Raw genomic sequence first — 16,376 nt, 5'->3', positions numbered from 1 at the left:
CACTTCAAACCACCTACCTGAACACTGGCACCCTCCTGCGAAGTCAAATCTGTGCTCCTGACCTCTATACTCTCAATCTCCCGTACCCCAAAACTACAATCCAGGTTCCCATGCCCCTGCTAAATTAGTTTAAACCCCCCCAAAGAGCGCTAACAAATCTCCCCCCCAGGATATTGGTGCCCCTCAGGTTCAGATGTAGACCATCCTGTCTATAGAGGTCCCACCTTCCCCAGAAAGAGCCCCAGTTATCCAGAAATCTGAATCCCTCCCGCCTGCACCATCCCTGTAGCCACGTGTTTAATTGCTCTCTCTCCCATTCCTCATCTCACTATCACGTGGCACGGGCAACAACCCAGAGATAACAACTCTGTTTGTTCTCGCTCTGAACTTCCATCCTAGCTCCCTAAAGGCCTGCCTGACATCCTTGTCCCCTTTCCTACCTATGTCGTTAGTGCCAATGTGGACTACGACTTGGGGCTGCTCCCCCTCCCCCTTAAGGACCCGGAAAACACGATCCGAGACATCACGTACCCTTGCACCTGGAAGGCAACATACCAAACGTGAGTCTCTCTCGCTCCCACAAAATCTCCTATCTGTGCCCCTGACTGTTGAGTCCCCAATTACTAATGCTCTGCTCCTCTCCCCCCTTCCCTTCTGAGCAACAGGGACAGACTCCGTGCCAGAGGCCCGTACCCCATGGCTTACCCCTGGTACGTCCCCCCCCCCCACAAGTATCCAAAACGGTATACTTGTTACTCAGGGGAACGACCGCAGGGGGTCCCTGCACTGACTGCTTCTTCCCAGTCCCTCTTACAGTTACCCATCTATCTCCAGTCTTTGGTGTAACTACTTCCCTGAAGCTCCTATCTATGACCCCCTCTGCCTCCCGAATGATCCGAAGTTCATCCAGCTCAAGCTCCAGGTCCCTAACATGGTTTTTGAGGAGCTGGAGTTGGGTGCACTTCCCACAGATGAAATCAGCAGGGACACTGACGGCGTCCCTCACCTCAAACATTCTGCAGGAGGAGCATTGTACTGCCTTCCCTGACATCACCTCTAGATTTAAAAAAAACGAGAAAAATAAAAGAAAGGAAGAGCTTACCTGATATTCCCTCAAACCCTGCTCCCGCTGAAAGGTAAGCAAATTTAAAGGCACTCACTCACCTTCACGACAAGCCCCTGCTCCCGCTTCCCAACAACCGTGGGGTTTTTTTTGGGATGTGTTATTTGTTAAGGTATTTGACCTAACATTAATTAAAAGTACATAAAAATGATGGGCATTTTCTGCTTATCGTCTCCTTTTGCAGATAAAACCAGCAGCTAATTGAAAGCTAATAGTTTATTGAAAAAATAAATTTTAATTGTGGTCTAACATTAATTCCTTGTATTAAAATTCAACAGGCATCAAACTGAGATTCAAACGGTATGCAAACAATACCCCTGTGAACCTTTCAAATTCTTGGAACCAACTTTGAGACTGGAATTTCCTGAGGCTGTGGCCATGCTGAAGGAAGCTGGTGTGGAGATGGGTGATGAAGAGGATTTGAGGTAATGATAAAAGTTAAACTTTGTGTCATTTAAGTTAATTGGTAGTAAGAACTTAACATATTATTCTGTATTAGTGTCACTGTAGATAGTGTTATAACTGAAAGATTTGTAGCCTCAGAAACTAAAACAATTATTAAATTTTTTTGCATGTCAATGAGTAGTTGATCCAACATAATTAGGCACTGTCTTCCCAATATGGCAACAAACCATATTGTAGGGGCTGGTTTAGCACAGGGCTAAAGAGCCGGCTTTTAAAGCAGACCAAGGCAGGCCAGCAGCACGGTTCAATTCCCCTACCAGCCTCCCTGAACAGGCGCCGGAATGTGGTGACTAGGAGCTTTTCACAGTAACTTCATTTGAAGCCTACTTGTGATAATAAGCAATTTTCATTTCATTTCAAACCACCAAGGTTAAAGATACAGCAATTACATCTTCCAAGAAATTAATTGGGAGAACAAGATATTGGTGATGTATTTTGGGGCGGTGGCAGAGTGCTTTGTTGCTGGACTAGTATTCCAGAGTCTGTGGGTGGTGGAATTTTAATCAATTTTTTTTTTTAAATTTGTAATCAAAAGTCTAATGATGACCATTATCTGTTATCATAAAACCCACTTAGTTGACTAATGTCCTTTAGGGAAGGAAATCTGTCATCCTTATCTGGTCTACATGTGACTCCAGATGCACAGCAATGTAGTTGATTCTTAAGTGACTTCTAGAGGCAGCATGGTGGTCTAGTGGTTAGCACAGCTGCCTCACGGTGCCGAGGTCCCAGGTTCGGTCCCGGTTCTGGGTCACTGTCCGTGTGGAGTTTGCACATTCTCCCCATGTCTGCATGGGTTTCGCCCCCACAACCCAAAAATGTGCAGAGTAGGTGGATTGGCCACGCTAAATTGCCCCTTGGAAAAAATAATTGTGTAATCTAAATTTATAAACAGAAAACGCCCTCTAGCAAGCCACTCGGTTGTATCAAACCGCTAAAAAGTCTCAAAGGAATGAAACCGGATTGACCAGCCGGCATTGACCCTGCAAAGTGCCAAAAGACTAGTCAAGCGATAGTCATACTCACAGCAACAGTCTTGTATAGACTTCTCAGCAGAATTTAAGTTACACTTCTCAGATGCGAAATAAAAATCTTTTATTGTGTCGATTGATTATAATTGAGAGACTAAGATCTTCTTGTGGTTACAAATCAAATGTTCTCTATAAAGCCAGCAAAAGACTTTAAGATAAATAATTGGCTTAATGGTTTACAACAGATTTAACTTTCAAAAATACTTCTTGCTCAAAGCAAAACAGCTTGTGCAAAGTTCAAGAGTTAGAGTGGAAATATGAAAATACAAACTAAGGATAGCGTGTAGTTAGGTAAAAGGTATACAGTGATCCTAGATGGAAAAGGTCTGCACGGACCTCTATGTTTTAAGAGAATGTTATCAGTCTGACTCCATCTGTCCCTACCCCTGCAATGTGCTAATTGGCTTGGATGGGTCTCAAATGCATTTGGTTGGATGGTTAGTTGTCAATCATCAATGTGCAACATTATCTTGTTGAACTTTTAAAATTAATATAAATGTTGCATGTGGAATTCTTAAATGTTTGTTGGAATGCAAACTCTGCTCTTTATCATTGAACTGGTATGTGCTGAACTCTGCGATTGAACAATGGCAGAGCTCATGTGAACTATAATGTCAATTTGACCTTCAGTATAATGTTGCATAAGCTTTAGCTAGCTTTTTTAGATGTTTCAAATTCTGTGCTTTGCCACTGTAAATCCTGCAAGCTGTGTGTTTTTGTAATCAAAGTTATGCTTGAAGTTATATTATGAAATCCAGTTTAAAATGGATTTTAAACTGGGCTTTAGTATTTACATTAAAATGGCTAAATTGATGACCCTTTTACCTATCAGAAATAGCCTGTTCCCTTCAATTTCAATTTGATTTGATTGATTCGGGGGGGCTGGTTTAGCACAGTGGGCTTGTAATGCAGAACAAGGCAGCAGTGTGGGTTCAATTCCCGTACCAGCCTCCCCGAACAGGCGCCGGAGTGTGGCGGCTAGGGGCTTTTCACAGTAATTTCATTGAAGCCTACTTGTGACAATAAGCTATTATTATATTATTATTATTACCTTTCAGCACCCCAAATGAAAAACTCTTGGGTCGTCTGGTGAAGGAAAAGGTAACAAATATGAATATTTCATCCTTTAATGAATGAATGCAGTATATTTAAATATTGTGTTAAATCAGAGTATTTTAATATCCTCTGAGTACTATACTTACCACTGTCATATGATCTGATTGGTTACTTGGTTACCTCAAGTTAGTGAAACTGTCAAAAGGAATTGTAGCATTGTGATATTTCCGTTGATTTATTTAATCCATATTTTCACTATTTGACTATGCTGTTGATCTTCAGATGTACGTGTTAAGAGTTTTTATTATTAAAAAAAAAAGTATATTCCCACTATTATTAAAACCATTTCTGTTCCAATATGATATGTGGTAACTTTAGACATAATGATTTCAAGTAAAAACAGACTTGAATTTATATAGAACCTTTCATGATCACCAGGTGTCTCATAGTACTTTCTAGCCAATTAAGTACTTTTGAACTGCAGTCACTGTTGCAATGCAAGACATCCAGGAGCTAATTTCACTTTGCAAGTTCCCACCAATAGCAATGTGATGATGATCAGCTAATCTGTTTTTCTGCTGTTGATTGAGGCATAAGTATTGACCAGGACACCAGGAATACCTCATTTGTTCCTGGTTGAAATGTTGCCATGGAATAGCCCCCACTCCCCAAGAGGTCAGGTTGAACCTCAGTTTACGGTCTTATCCAAAAGGCCTGTGTGTGTGTGTGTGTATTGTTATATGCACACATGCACTTGTGTGTCACATCCTTATCAGAAAGCAGTTAACAAAAACTAGTTTAATTTACAATACTTTGCCATGTTAGAATTATATGAATCATTACAATGCAGAAATGTCTTCCAGCTTGATGCAGAACGGCGATAAGGGCACGGTGATGAGGCAAGCATTTCATAGAATCCTGGAATCCGTATAGTGCAGGGGACCAAGGAGACCATTTGGCCCATTGGCCCTGCACTGACCCTCTGAAAGAGTACTTCACCCAAGCCCACTCCCTCGCCCTATCCCAATAACCCTTTAACCTAATCTACACATCTTTGGGCACTAAGGGGCAATTTAGCCAATCCTCCTAACCTGCACATCTTTGGATTGTGAGAGGAAACCGGAGCACCTGGAGGAAACCAACGCAGACACAGGGAGAACGTGCAGATTCCGCACAGACAGTGACCCAAACCAGGAATTGAACCCTGGTGCTCTGAGGCAGCAGTGCTAAGCACCATGCCGCCCCGTTTATTGATATCGCCTAATTGTCCTTGAGAAGGAAAATAAACATTAAGATTTTATATTGATCTTCGCCACGGAAGTTTGAGCTTGTAACCGTCACGTAGTTCAGTATGGAAGATGAGGAGTGGGATTCTCTGTCAGCCGACGCCGGAATTGGGAAATGCGATTGGACGGAATATTGGTTCTGACGGTGATATTGTGGTATGCGCCGGTTTCGTGCTAAATCGCATCTCTCCAGTGCCTTGACAGCAGAGTCAATGTGTTGCACTCCGTAAGTACAGTAAACGCCATTGGCATATCATTAGCGGGTCTGACCCGGTATTCTCCATCTCCACTGGGGAGAATTCTCGACGGCGAGGTTCACTTGTGCTTGTAAAAATCGAGAAACAGGCGGCGTGAGTGATGACTGAGAGAGAGGAGGTAGGTCACAGAGAGGCGCTGCCGATCCGACACTGGTCTGGCTGGCTGAGAGATTGGTGTTGGGAGAGGGGACTGGGGCGGTATCTAGGCACGGACTGCCATGTCCCGCAAGGCAGCTATCTTGCTGACCCACCCACCTTGGCTCCTGGTCCTGCAAAGTGACACCGGCTGTATAGGTGCCCCCATCCCACCACCTCAGCCCCACCCAGGAACAGGCGCCAGGGCCAGACCATCAGACATGTCTGCGCAAGATACCCGGGCAGTGTGCACAAAGCCTTCATCCTGGCACACACGACGATTCCCAGCCACTTTGAGGTGCATTCCCGGCTGGGGAGATGGCTCAGGCAACAGGGGTTATCCGCTGAGGTCGTGGCTAATGACACCTATCCAGAGGCCACAGACCAACGCAAAGACCCGCTACAATAACACCCATGCAGCGACCAGGGGCACGATTGAGCAGTGCTTTGGCATTCTGAAGATGCGGTTCAGGGGGTGGTGGGATTGGGGTGGGACACCAGAGTGGTAAGCACTGGCTGAACAGCGGCCCTGAGCAAAGCTCACCCTGACGTCTGCCCATTTACCCTCTGCAGCCAGCCCAGACCAGTGCACCCCTCACACCCATCTGACAGAGCACCGAGGCAGGTTGTAACATTTTACACAGGTGTTTAATGTCCAAACACATATGCAGGTAAGTGCCCTTGCCCCTATCACTAAACTGTGCCCTGCATCAGTGCCAACTTAACTATTTTTCTGGCCTTATGGGCCCTAACGCTACATCTAGGTGGATCTCCAGGTGGTACATCAGGATTGGAGGCGGCCTGCTGTGATTTCTGCCCTGCGACCTGGGTCCCCTTTAGCGGGCATGTCCTGGGGCGACCGAGCCTGGATGGGCCCAACTGCTGCTCGGGTGTCCCAGGTGGCATGGTGCTGCCCTGTTCTGCCCGCTGCCCACCAGAAGCGCCAGGGACAGGAGGGGGCTTCTGACATATTGCGGGGTTCCAGCACCTCCCCTGTGCAAGTCCCCAACACGTCCCATCACCTTCGCCCTCTGTCTGCCCGATGGCCCCCTTGCTACTCCATGGGACAGGGGTGGGAGCAGAGCTATCCCCTGAGGCTGCCCTGCCACCTGGCACTGCCAGTCCTGGAGGCCCGCTGCCGTCTCGACCAGGGTCTGCATGCTTGCGGCCATGGGGCACAGGAAGTGGACCACCTCCATTTGGGACTGTGTCACATCACGCTATGACTGTACCACCACCTTTTGGATCTTTGCCGTATCAGCCAGTGACTGCGCCATCTCTTACTGAGACTGGGCCACCTCCCTGTCTCCTGCCTGGACAATATCGCTGATGCTCTCCAACGTGGCCTGCTGTGACTGGGCCACGCTCAGGAGCGCCGCTGCAATGTCCAGGTGGCTCTGGTACATGGCTGCCTGTGAGAGGGCAGCCCTGTCCTGGGCCTCGGCCACTGCCTGCACAGATTGCCCCAGGCCTTAGACATGCTGATCCATAGCCGAAACCCTCAGCCCCAAGGCCTCCACCGTGGATGCCACCTTTGCAGTATTGGCCTGGGTGGCACTCATGGCCAGCACCACCACCTGCCCCTGCACGTGGTTGGACTCTTCCTCCTGCGGGTACTGGATGCTCACAGACAGACCCTCATGCAGTCTCTGGCTCTACGACTGCATCTCCACAAACATTGGCACTGTCCATTCCAGAAGCCCGAAACACATCTGGACAGCAGCTAATATCTGGGGACATCCCACCCTCCGATCATCCACCCCCTCGTGAATTCCTGCAGTACCGGAGTATGTGTGTGGTGCGCACCAGATTGTGTCCCGGGAGCCTCTTCACTGAAGTGCCCAACAGAGGTGAGTGTCTCTGGGACGGTGGAGGGTGTTGGAGACATCTGTGACGGGAAATCAGTGTCATCATCAAACTTGAGCTCCGGGGTGTTCAGGTCTATGGCTCATGTCCGTGTTGGTGTCCTCATCGCTCCTCGGCACCTTGGGCTGTGGCTTGTGACTGGGATTGGGGGACACCAGAAAGGCCGCCCCATTACCGGGGTAAGAGTGTGTTGGAGTGGACAGTGGTGTGAGGGTGGTGTTGGGGGGAAAGGGTGGGTTGACACACGTGGCACGAGGAACTGCATTCAGCGGGGTCTCATTTTCTCACCCGACGCTAATATCCACCCCGACGACTGCCCTTTCCTCTGTTCCGCCGACCATGTCCAGTGCCCTCTGTCCTGCCGCACTGACGGCCCGCAGGTCTGGTGGCCCCCTGCAGTCACTTCCCGCTCCCTTTTCCAGGGCAGTCTCCTGGAGGGAGGGAGGGAACAGAAAACGCATAGTGTTAGAGAGTCAGATGCATGCAGGGGGTGAGTAGCTGGTGGCTTCAGTCACCAGGGCACCTGGCCATAGCGGCTGGTACTTTTTGATTTGCTTTATTATTGTCACATGTATTAGTATACAGTGAAAAGTATTGTTTCTTGCATGCTATACAAACAATGCATACCGTACATAGGGAAAGAAGGAGAGACTGCAGAATATAATGTTACAGTCATAGCTAGGGTGTAGAGAAAAGATCAACTTAATACGAGGTAGGTCCATTCAGAAGTCTGATGGTAGCAGGGAAGAAGCTGTTCTTCAGTCAGTTGGTACCTGACCTCAAACTTTGGTATCTTTTTCCTGACGGAAGAAGGTGGAAGAGAGTATGTCCGGGGCACGTGGGGTCCTTAATTATGCTGACTGCCTTTCCAAGGCAGCAGTAATTGTAGACAGAGTCAATAGATGGGAGGCTGGTTTGCAGGATGGATTAGGCTACATTCACAACCTTTTGTAGTTTCCTGTGGTCTTGAACAGAGCAGGGTCCTTTCAGTGGCAGCATGTGGTGCAAGGTGGAGGTTCGGCCGCCCCCTGGTGGGGGGGATGGGAGTAGGGTTACATGTATGTGGGACAGGGGTTGGTGCCAGGGGCACAGCACTGCCTATTCACCCTGGTCACCCTGAGGAGGTTGTGCAGTTTCTTATGGCACTGTTGGTCAGTCTGGACAGTAGTGCTGGTGGCGTTTACAGTCTCTGCCACTTGCGCTCAGGCACGGCGAACTGCGGCAGCTGGCAGCATCCTTCCCGGCGGGGGTACAGGGTTGCCCGCCTCTCCTGCATGGTGTCCCGTGGGGTCTCAAGCTCGGCCTCCGTAAATCAGGGTGCCGCTCTCCTTGCTGCCATCTTGCTAGCTGGGGTGGTGTGTGTGGGGAGTGAAGTGTGTGTATATGCAGCTAGCGCTTGTTAGCCTCCTGAGTGTCAATTATGAATCGAGCGAATCCTGCACCGTTTCTTATTGGAATCGATTGTGTTCCACGTGGCGCCGGTGGCTAGCCCCTCAATGGTCATTAAATTGGTTAATTTTTTAAAATAATCTTTATTGTCACAAGTAGGTTTACATTAACATTGCAATCAAGTTACTGTGAAAAGCCCCATAGTTGCCACATTCCGGCGTCTGTTTGGGTACACGGAGAATTCAAAATGTCCAAATTACTGAACTGCACGTCTTTCGCAACTTGGGGGAGGAAACCGGAGTACCCGGAGGAAACCCACGCAGACACAGGGAGAACGTGTAGATTCCACACAGGCAGTGACCCAAGCCGGGAATCGAACCTGGGACCCTGGCGCGGTGAAGCAACAGTGCTAACCACCATGCTACCGTGCCGTGGTCCAGGTGCAGCACCAGTTTTGCTGTCGTAGAACTCCACGAATCCTGCGCCAGCGTCAACACTTAGTGTCAGGAATGGAGAATTCCGCCGACGGTCTCTGATTTTGTTCTTTAACCAGTGTTTCCTTTAAATCTTTGCCATATACTTTGTATTGGGTTAAATCAGTGAGTAATTGTGAATGACTTTGTGACGGGAGCAAAGTGGAGTCTCATTCTTACCTTTGAATTGATAATTTTGCTAATGAAAATCGGCTGCCTTAATGCATGTTTTAGGGCACAGTTGGCATGTACTTGTTTTAGTGTCGGGTGAGTTATATTTTATGCTTTAACTATAGAACAATTTGCATATACAAAAAATCTGAGTTACTATGCATGTATAATTGGATCAATTTTACTTTTTTTTTGTCACAGTATGATACAGACTTCTATATCCTTGACAAATATCCTCTTGCTGTGAGGCCTTTCTATACCATGCCTGACCCACACGACCCTGTAAGTAAAACTTTTATTTTACTTTAACAGAAGTCATGTCAGGGGTGTGGTGGCGCTGGATGCGGAGAAGGCTTTTGATCATATGGAGCGGTGTTTGTGGTGTTGGGATTACGCCTAAGTTTGTGGCACGGGTGGAATTGCTGTTTAACGATCAGATGACATGGGTGCGCAAGTGAGATGAATTCAGGGTAATTTCCGTTGCATAGGGGAACTAGGCAGGGTTGTCCTATGTCCCCCCCCTTCTATTTGTACCGGTTATAGATCCCTTGGCTATAGTGCTGTTGTGCTCATATAAATGGAGGGGTATAGTGAAAAACAGATAAGGAAACAAAAACTGCACACAGTGAGGAAGCTGGAGGTGGAGCATAGGCTGCTCCTGTATGCTGATCATTTGTTGCTGTATATTTCTAATCCGGGCTCTTCAGCGGTGGATATAATAGAGCTACTTAGGAGATTTGGGGATTTTTCAGGCTTTACATTTGACAAAAAGTGAGTGTTTTATGGCGTCTTCTCCTGGGGAGGGGGTTAGTGTGGGGGGTTTGCCATTTCGGGCAGCAACAACCCACTTCAGGTATTTGGGAGTGCAGGTGACTCGGGATTGGGCCTGGATCTGTAAATTGTACTTTACGAGTCTGGTGGACAGGGCCAAGACAGATTTATCGAGGTGGGACAATCTTTTTTTTTTTTAAATATTTTTTATTCTCCTTTTTCACATTTTCTAGGTGGGACAATCTTTCCCTATCTTTGGCAGGTCGGATGCAGGCGGTTAAGATGAACGTTTTGCCATGATATTTATTTTTAGTTCATGCCTGCCAAGCCTTATACCAGAATTGTTTTTTATGGGGGTGGATAGGTTGATTTTCTCATTTATGTGGGCAGGTAAGGTGGCAAGGGCAAGGAGGTCGGTACTTCAAGAGTAGGTGATAGTTGGGGCGCTAGGCCCATTCCGAACGTGTTATACTATTATTGGGCAGCGAGCGCAGAGAGGGTGCGGGGTTGGAGCAGAGGGACAAAGGCTTTGTGGGTGAGGATGGAGGCAGGCTCTTGCAAGGGTTGTGAGCCCTGGCAATGGTACCGCTCCCGTTTGCCCCAGGGAAATTCTTGGAGAGTTATGTGGTAGTGGTCATGCTCAAAATATGGAGGCAATTTCAGAGGCACTTTAGGTTGAGGGCAGGGTCGAAGTTAATGCCGATCCGAGGGAACCACAGGTTTGAGCCAGGGAGGATGAATGCGAGATTTCATGGATGGGGAGAGCGAGGGGTGATGGAGATGAAGGACTTGTTTTTGGAAGGGTGGTTTGCAGGTTTGGAGGAGTTGGGTCCTATGTGTTGAGTGTTCCAGGTACATGCAGGTGCGGAATTTTGCAAAAAAGGTTTTTCCGACTTTTCCGGTCGCACTGTCCTCCTCGTTGCTGGAGGGTGTGTTGTCAGTGATGGGGTTGGGGACGGAAGGGGCTATCTCGGCGATCTATGGGAGGCTTTTGGAGGCGAATAAGGCATCTCTGGAGGGAGTGAAGGCTAAGGGGGAGGAGGAGCTTGGGATAGCGCTGGAGATGGGGCTGTGATGTGAGGTGCTGCGGAGGGTGAATGCCTCAACCTCGTGTGCAAAGCTGGGGTTGATGCAGCTAAAGGTAGTCCACAAGTGCACCTATCGAAGTCGAGGATGAGCCGGCAGTTTGAGGGGGTGAAGGATTTTTGAGCGGTGTGGGAGGGACGCAGACAATCATTTGCACATGTTCTGGTCCTGCCTGTAGTTGGAGTTATTTTGGAGGTAGCTCTTCAGCGCCATAATTGTGATCTTGCATGTGGACTTAGAGTCCAGTCCCCATGGGGAGAATATTTGGGCTGTCAGAATTGCAGAGGGGAGCAGGGGAAGATGTTTTCGCCTTTGCCTTGTTGATCACTCGCAGGCGGGTTCTGTAGGGTTGGCAGTCAGCTTCTCCACCCTGTGCCTCGATGTGACTGGGGGATTTAATGGAGTTCTTATTCTGAGAAAAGATGAAATTCACTTTAAGAGGGGTGAGTGAGGGGTTCCATAAAAGCTGGGGTTTGTTTATTATACATTTCGGGGAGCTGGTTACCATCAACTGTTGGAGGGGTGGTGATGGAGAGAGGTTGGAAGAGGGTTGGGGGGCAGGTTCAGGGGCTGGTGCTGGGTTTATTTTGTTTTGGAATGTGTTAAATGTAAAAATGCTAAAATTTGAATAAAAATATATATTTTTTATGAACTGAAGTCATTATTAATGAGAAAACATTTAGATATTTTAATGACAGTTTTTTTAACAATCCAGAAATACTCCAACTCGTATGACATGTTTATGAGAGGAGAGGAGATTTTGTCCGGTGCGCAGAGAATTCATGACCCTCAGCTTCTGACTGACCGAGCTCTGCAGCTTGGGATAGGTATATATATTTATATACAGTTTTTGTAAAATTGGATATTTTGGTATCCCTTGTCTGGATCACTGGATTAAAAATGTAAACCGAGATGATTGGCTTAAAACTTGAAATGTGCTTGATAAAATCAGTGGCAGAGTTGTGGATTATTGGTCCTCCAGCCTGATCTTTTTTATTACCGGCTAGCTACAATTGTGGCCCCGAAGACAGTTGGTCAGTCAATGAGGAGGTGGGGGTAGTGGGGAAAGGTGAGGTACACAGGGGCAGTTGGTTGGGGGGAGCAGGGGAAGGTCAGCTGCCCACGGGCGATGGGGTATCTTGGTGATCCCGGAAAGGTCTTCAGGAGGCCTGTGAATCTGCGGGCCAGCACATGACTAGGAAACACCAGTTTGAACGTAGAAAATCTCTTTGAAATGAGAGAAATCAAATTGGCCAATCAGAGAAACATTTCTTGGAACGCTAGATGCTGATAGGCTGACTACTCTTGGCAAAGAGAGGGGGTGGGCTCGGGAAATGGAGATAGTCCGGGCCTCGGGAAAGGGAGGGAGTCCGGGCCTCTGGAAAGGGAGGGAGTCCGAACCTCGGGAAAGGGAGGGGGTCCAGACCTCAGGAAGGGAGGGGGTCCAGACCTCAGGAAGGGAGGGGGTCAGGCCTCGGAAAGGGATGGGGTCGAGCATTGGGAAAGGGGTGGGGTCGGGCCTCGGGAAAGGGAGGGGGTCCAGACCTCGGGAAAGGGCAGGGGTCCGGACCTTGGGAAGGGGAGGGGGGTCGGGCCTCGAGGAAGGGAGGGGGTCAGGCCTCGGAAAGGGAAGGGGTCGAGCCTTGGGAAAAGGATGGGGTCGAGCCTCGGGAAAGGGAGGGGGTCGGGCCTCAAAGAGGTGAGTGAATGTGTTTGTGTGCACAAGAATATGCATATATGTGCATGTGAAGGTGTGTGTGTGAGAGGATGTGTCTGTGCGTGAGGGAGTGTGTCTGTGTGTGTGAGGGTGTGTCTGCGTGTGAGGGTGTGTGTCTGCTGTGATCGTGTCTCCGTGTGCGTGTCTGTGGGTGTGCGTGTCTGTGGGTGTGCGTGTCTGTGGGTGTGCGTGTCTGTGGGTGTCTGTGGGTGTGCGTGTCTGTGGGTGTGCGTGTCTGTGGGTGTGCGTGTCTGTGGGTGTGCGTGTCTGTGGGTGTGCGTGTCTGTGGGTGTGCGTGTCTGTGGGTGTGCGTGTCTGTGGGTGTGCGTGTCTGTGGGTGTGCGTGTCTGTGGGTGTGCGTGTCTGTGGGTGCGCGTGTCTGTGGGTGCGCGTGTCTGTGGGTGCGCGTGTCTGTGGGTGCGCGTGTCTGTGGGTGCGCGTGTCTGTGGGTGCGCGTGTCTGTGGGTGCGCGTGTCTGTGGGTGCGCGTGTCTGGGTGCGCGTGTGTGGGTGCGCGTGTCTGCGGGTGTGTGTCTGCGTGTCTGTGCGTGTGTGTCTCTGCGTGTGTCTGTCTGTGCATGTGTGTGTGCGTGTGAGGGTGTACGTGGATGTGCGTGTAGGGTGGGGGATTTCTGTGTGTGTGGGGTGGCCTGTGGCGTGGGGGGATGTCTGTGCGTGTGATGGTGTGAAGGTGTATGTCTGTGTTAGTGAAGGTGTATGTCTGTGCTAGTGAGGATGTGCATTAGAGGATGTGAGGGTGTTTAGTTGTGCATGTGAGGAGGTGTATTTATGTGTGAGGATGAGTGTGTATGTGAGGGTGTGAATGTGAGAGATGTGAACGTGTGTTTGTCAGTACGAGAGAGAGATGTGTGTGTATACGTCCGATATTGTAATCGTCTTTCCAGCATTTCTCCCATTAAAAATGGCTAAGGGAAAGAATTGTATATTTTTAATCCGATAACCTTTTAATTAGAACATAGAACAGTACAGCACAGAACAGGCCCTTCGGCCCTCAATGTTGTGCCGAGCCATGATCACCCTACTCAAACCCACGTATCCACCCTATACCCGTAACCCATAACCCCCCCCTTAACCTTACTTTTATTAGGACACTACGGGCAATTTAGCATGGCCAATCCACCTAACCCGCACATCTTTGGACTGTGGGAGGAAACCGGAGAACCCGGAGGAAACCCACGCACACAGGGGGAGGACGTGCAGACTCCACACAGACAGTGACCCAGCCGGGAATCGAACCTGGGACCCTGGAGCTGTGAAGCATTTATGCTAACCACCATGCTACCCTGCTGCCCAAATTATTACCAAATTAATCACATAATCAGAATCACAATACTACAGTGCAGAAGAGGCCCTTTGGCCCATTGAGTCTGCACCGACGTACCTGCCCGCCTAATTCCACTTGCCAGCACTTGGCCCCTCACCTTGAATTTTATGACATGCCAAGTACTCATCCAGGTACTTTTTAAAGGATGTGAGGCAACCCACTTTGACCAGCCTCCCAGGCAGTGCATTCCAGACCGTCACCACTCCCTGGGTAAAAAAGCTTTTCCTCAAATCCCCCCGAAACCTTCCACCCTCACTTTGAACTTGTGACCCCTCGTATCTGACACTTCAACTGAGGGGAACAGCTGTTCCCTATCCACCCTGTCCATGCATAGATGTAGCTAGAAGAGACTTGCTTACATTTGATTTCTGTGTTTGCATCTATTTTGCGGCAAGAAAGGTGACTTCGACATTGAGACTGCTTGATGTCCCCCGATGTTCTTGGGAGGTCATTAGCGGTTCCACAGCTTAAAGTTTGGGAAATCAGAGGATAGTTGGTCCAGGAGAGGGGAGTTTTTTTCCCACACTGTACTTATTGACACTAAATTTGATAACTTGTAAGACCATAAGATATAGGAGCAGAATTAGGCCACTGGGCCCATCGCGTCTACTCCGCCATTCAATCATGGCTGTATTTTTCTCATCCCCATTCTCCTGCCTTCTCCCCATAACTCCTGATCCCCTTATTGATCAAAAAATTATCTATCTCTGTTTTAAAGACACTCAGTGATTCGGCCTCCACAACCTTCTGTGGCAAATAGTTCCACAGATTCACCACCTTCTGGCTGAAGAAATTCCTCATCTCTGTTTTAAATGATCATCCCTTGTCGAACAAGTATTATTGTTGTGGTTAAACATTTTATTAAGGCATTTATGATTTTATAACAATTTAAAATGTAAGCACAGCTCTGTAAATAACACACACCCCCAACCAACAACCGTACCCAGCCAACATGGCTTACACACACAGTTCCCCAGTCCCCCCCCCTCCACTCGCTGATCACGCCTAAACTATGTCCCAACAAATATTACTGTTGCCATTTTATTTAATATCTTCTGCTGTCATGTAATCAAGTTAAATAAATCTTTGATGTTTGATATTTCAACTTTTTTTTCCACTTTTATACAGATATAGAAAAGATAAAATCATACATTGATTCCTTCCGTTTTGGTGCTCCTCCACATGCAGGTGGTGGCATAGGTAATGTATTGTTTCTGCTCTTGGCAAATTACAAATGGTTACCAGTCGGTTTTGTATGTAATTCTGTTCATCCTCCTTTTTCCTTGACATTTAGGTTTGGAACGGGTCACCATGTTGTATCTGGGACTGCACAATATACGTCAGACATCTATGTTCCCTCGTGACCCCAAGAGGCTAACTCCATGAACATGTCCAAAGGATACAACGACTTGTTGATCTAGCATTGTAAACTGGTGTGTGTTTTTTTTCAATAATGATCAGTAATTAATACTAATAAGTGCCAAAATGACATCGTTTCCATTGCACTGATAAGTTGCTACGTTCACATTCGATCAGGCAGTTTTGAAATTTTAACAAAATATTAAATTTTAAGACTGAACATTGAACTTCTGTAAAGAATAAAACAGCACAACATGACCATTTCTAATGTAACAACAATTTACAGGATAATATTTGAAGGCCATAGAGACCTTATAGTAATTCATAGAGCACTGTATATTGGCTAAATTATGTTATAGTTTGCATGTGGGAATTTACAGAATGGTTTGCAGTAATAGCCTTAAATTGTGGTAGCTCAAAGTAAGAAAATTAAAAAGTGCAGGTGGTGAGATAGCAACTTCATGTGGTAGCAAATTTTCACTTTTAAATAAATTCTAGACTCAACAAATTGCAATAAATTGATTAATACTTAAAATGTGAAGTGATTTTCTACCTTACTCTGTTGTGTATTAATTTGCTGATTAACAACTGATACATTTCCAGCATTTAGGAACAGACCTCAACTTATACATTTCCAAGATGTATGAAGCGATGTCAGCAGGGCTTTCCCCCTTGCTGTTCCTGCCATAACCTCTCTATTATTTTTTAATATAAATTTAGAGTGCCCAATTATTTTTTCCAATTAAGGGGCAATTTAGCGTGGCCAATCCACCTAACCTGCACATCTTTGGGTTTCATAGATAGAATTTACAGTGCAGAAGGAGGCCATTCAGCCCATCGAGTCTGC

At 47.6% G+C, this 16,376-nt stretch overlaps 1 protein-coding gene across 1 annotated transcript in view; it reads left to right on the top strand.

Moving 5' to 3' along the window:
* The window catches only part of dars1 (aspartyl-tRNA synthetase 1), a 123,313-nt gene extending 107,249 nt beyond the window's left edge, over positions 1-16,064 (top strand). Inside the window, exons 13-18 of the mRNA XM_038789924.1 lie at positions 1,402-1,548; positions 3,678-3,720; positions 9,454-9,534; positions 11,825-11,936; positions 15,299-15,370; positions 15,465-16,064. Coding sequence (XP_038645852.1) covers positions 1,402-1,548; positions 3,678-3,720; positions 9,454-9,534; positions 11,825-11,936; positions 15,299-15,370; positions 15,465-15,556 — 547 coding nt within the window. The 3' untranslated portion in view covers positions 15,557-16,064. The remainder of the gene's footprint in view (positions 1-1,401; positions 1,549-3,677; positions 3,721-9,453; positions 9,535-11,824; positions 11,937-15,298; positions 15,371-15,464) is intronic.
* The last annotated feature ends 312 nt before the right edge of the window (positions 16,065-16,376 follow it).

Source organism: Scyliorhinus canicula, chromosome 2 (genome assembly GCF_902713615.1).
Source record: "Scyliorhinus canicula chromosome 2, sScyCan1.1, whole genome shotgun sequence".
Classification (NCBI taxonomy): Eukaryota; Metazoa; Chordata; class Chondrichthyes; order Carcharhiniformes; family Scyliorhinidae; genus Scyliorhinus; species Scyliorhinus canicula.
Note: the sequence above shows the minus strand (reverse complement) of the source record. Positions and strands in the feature narration are given on the sequence as shown.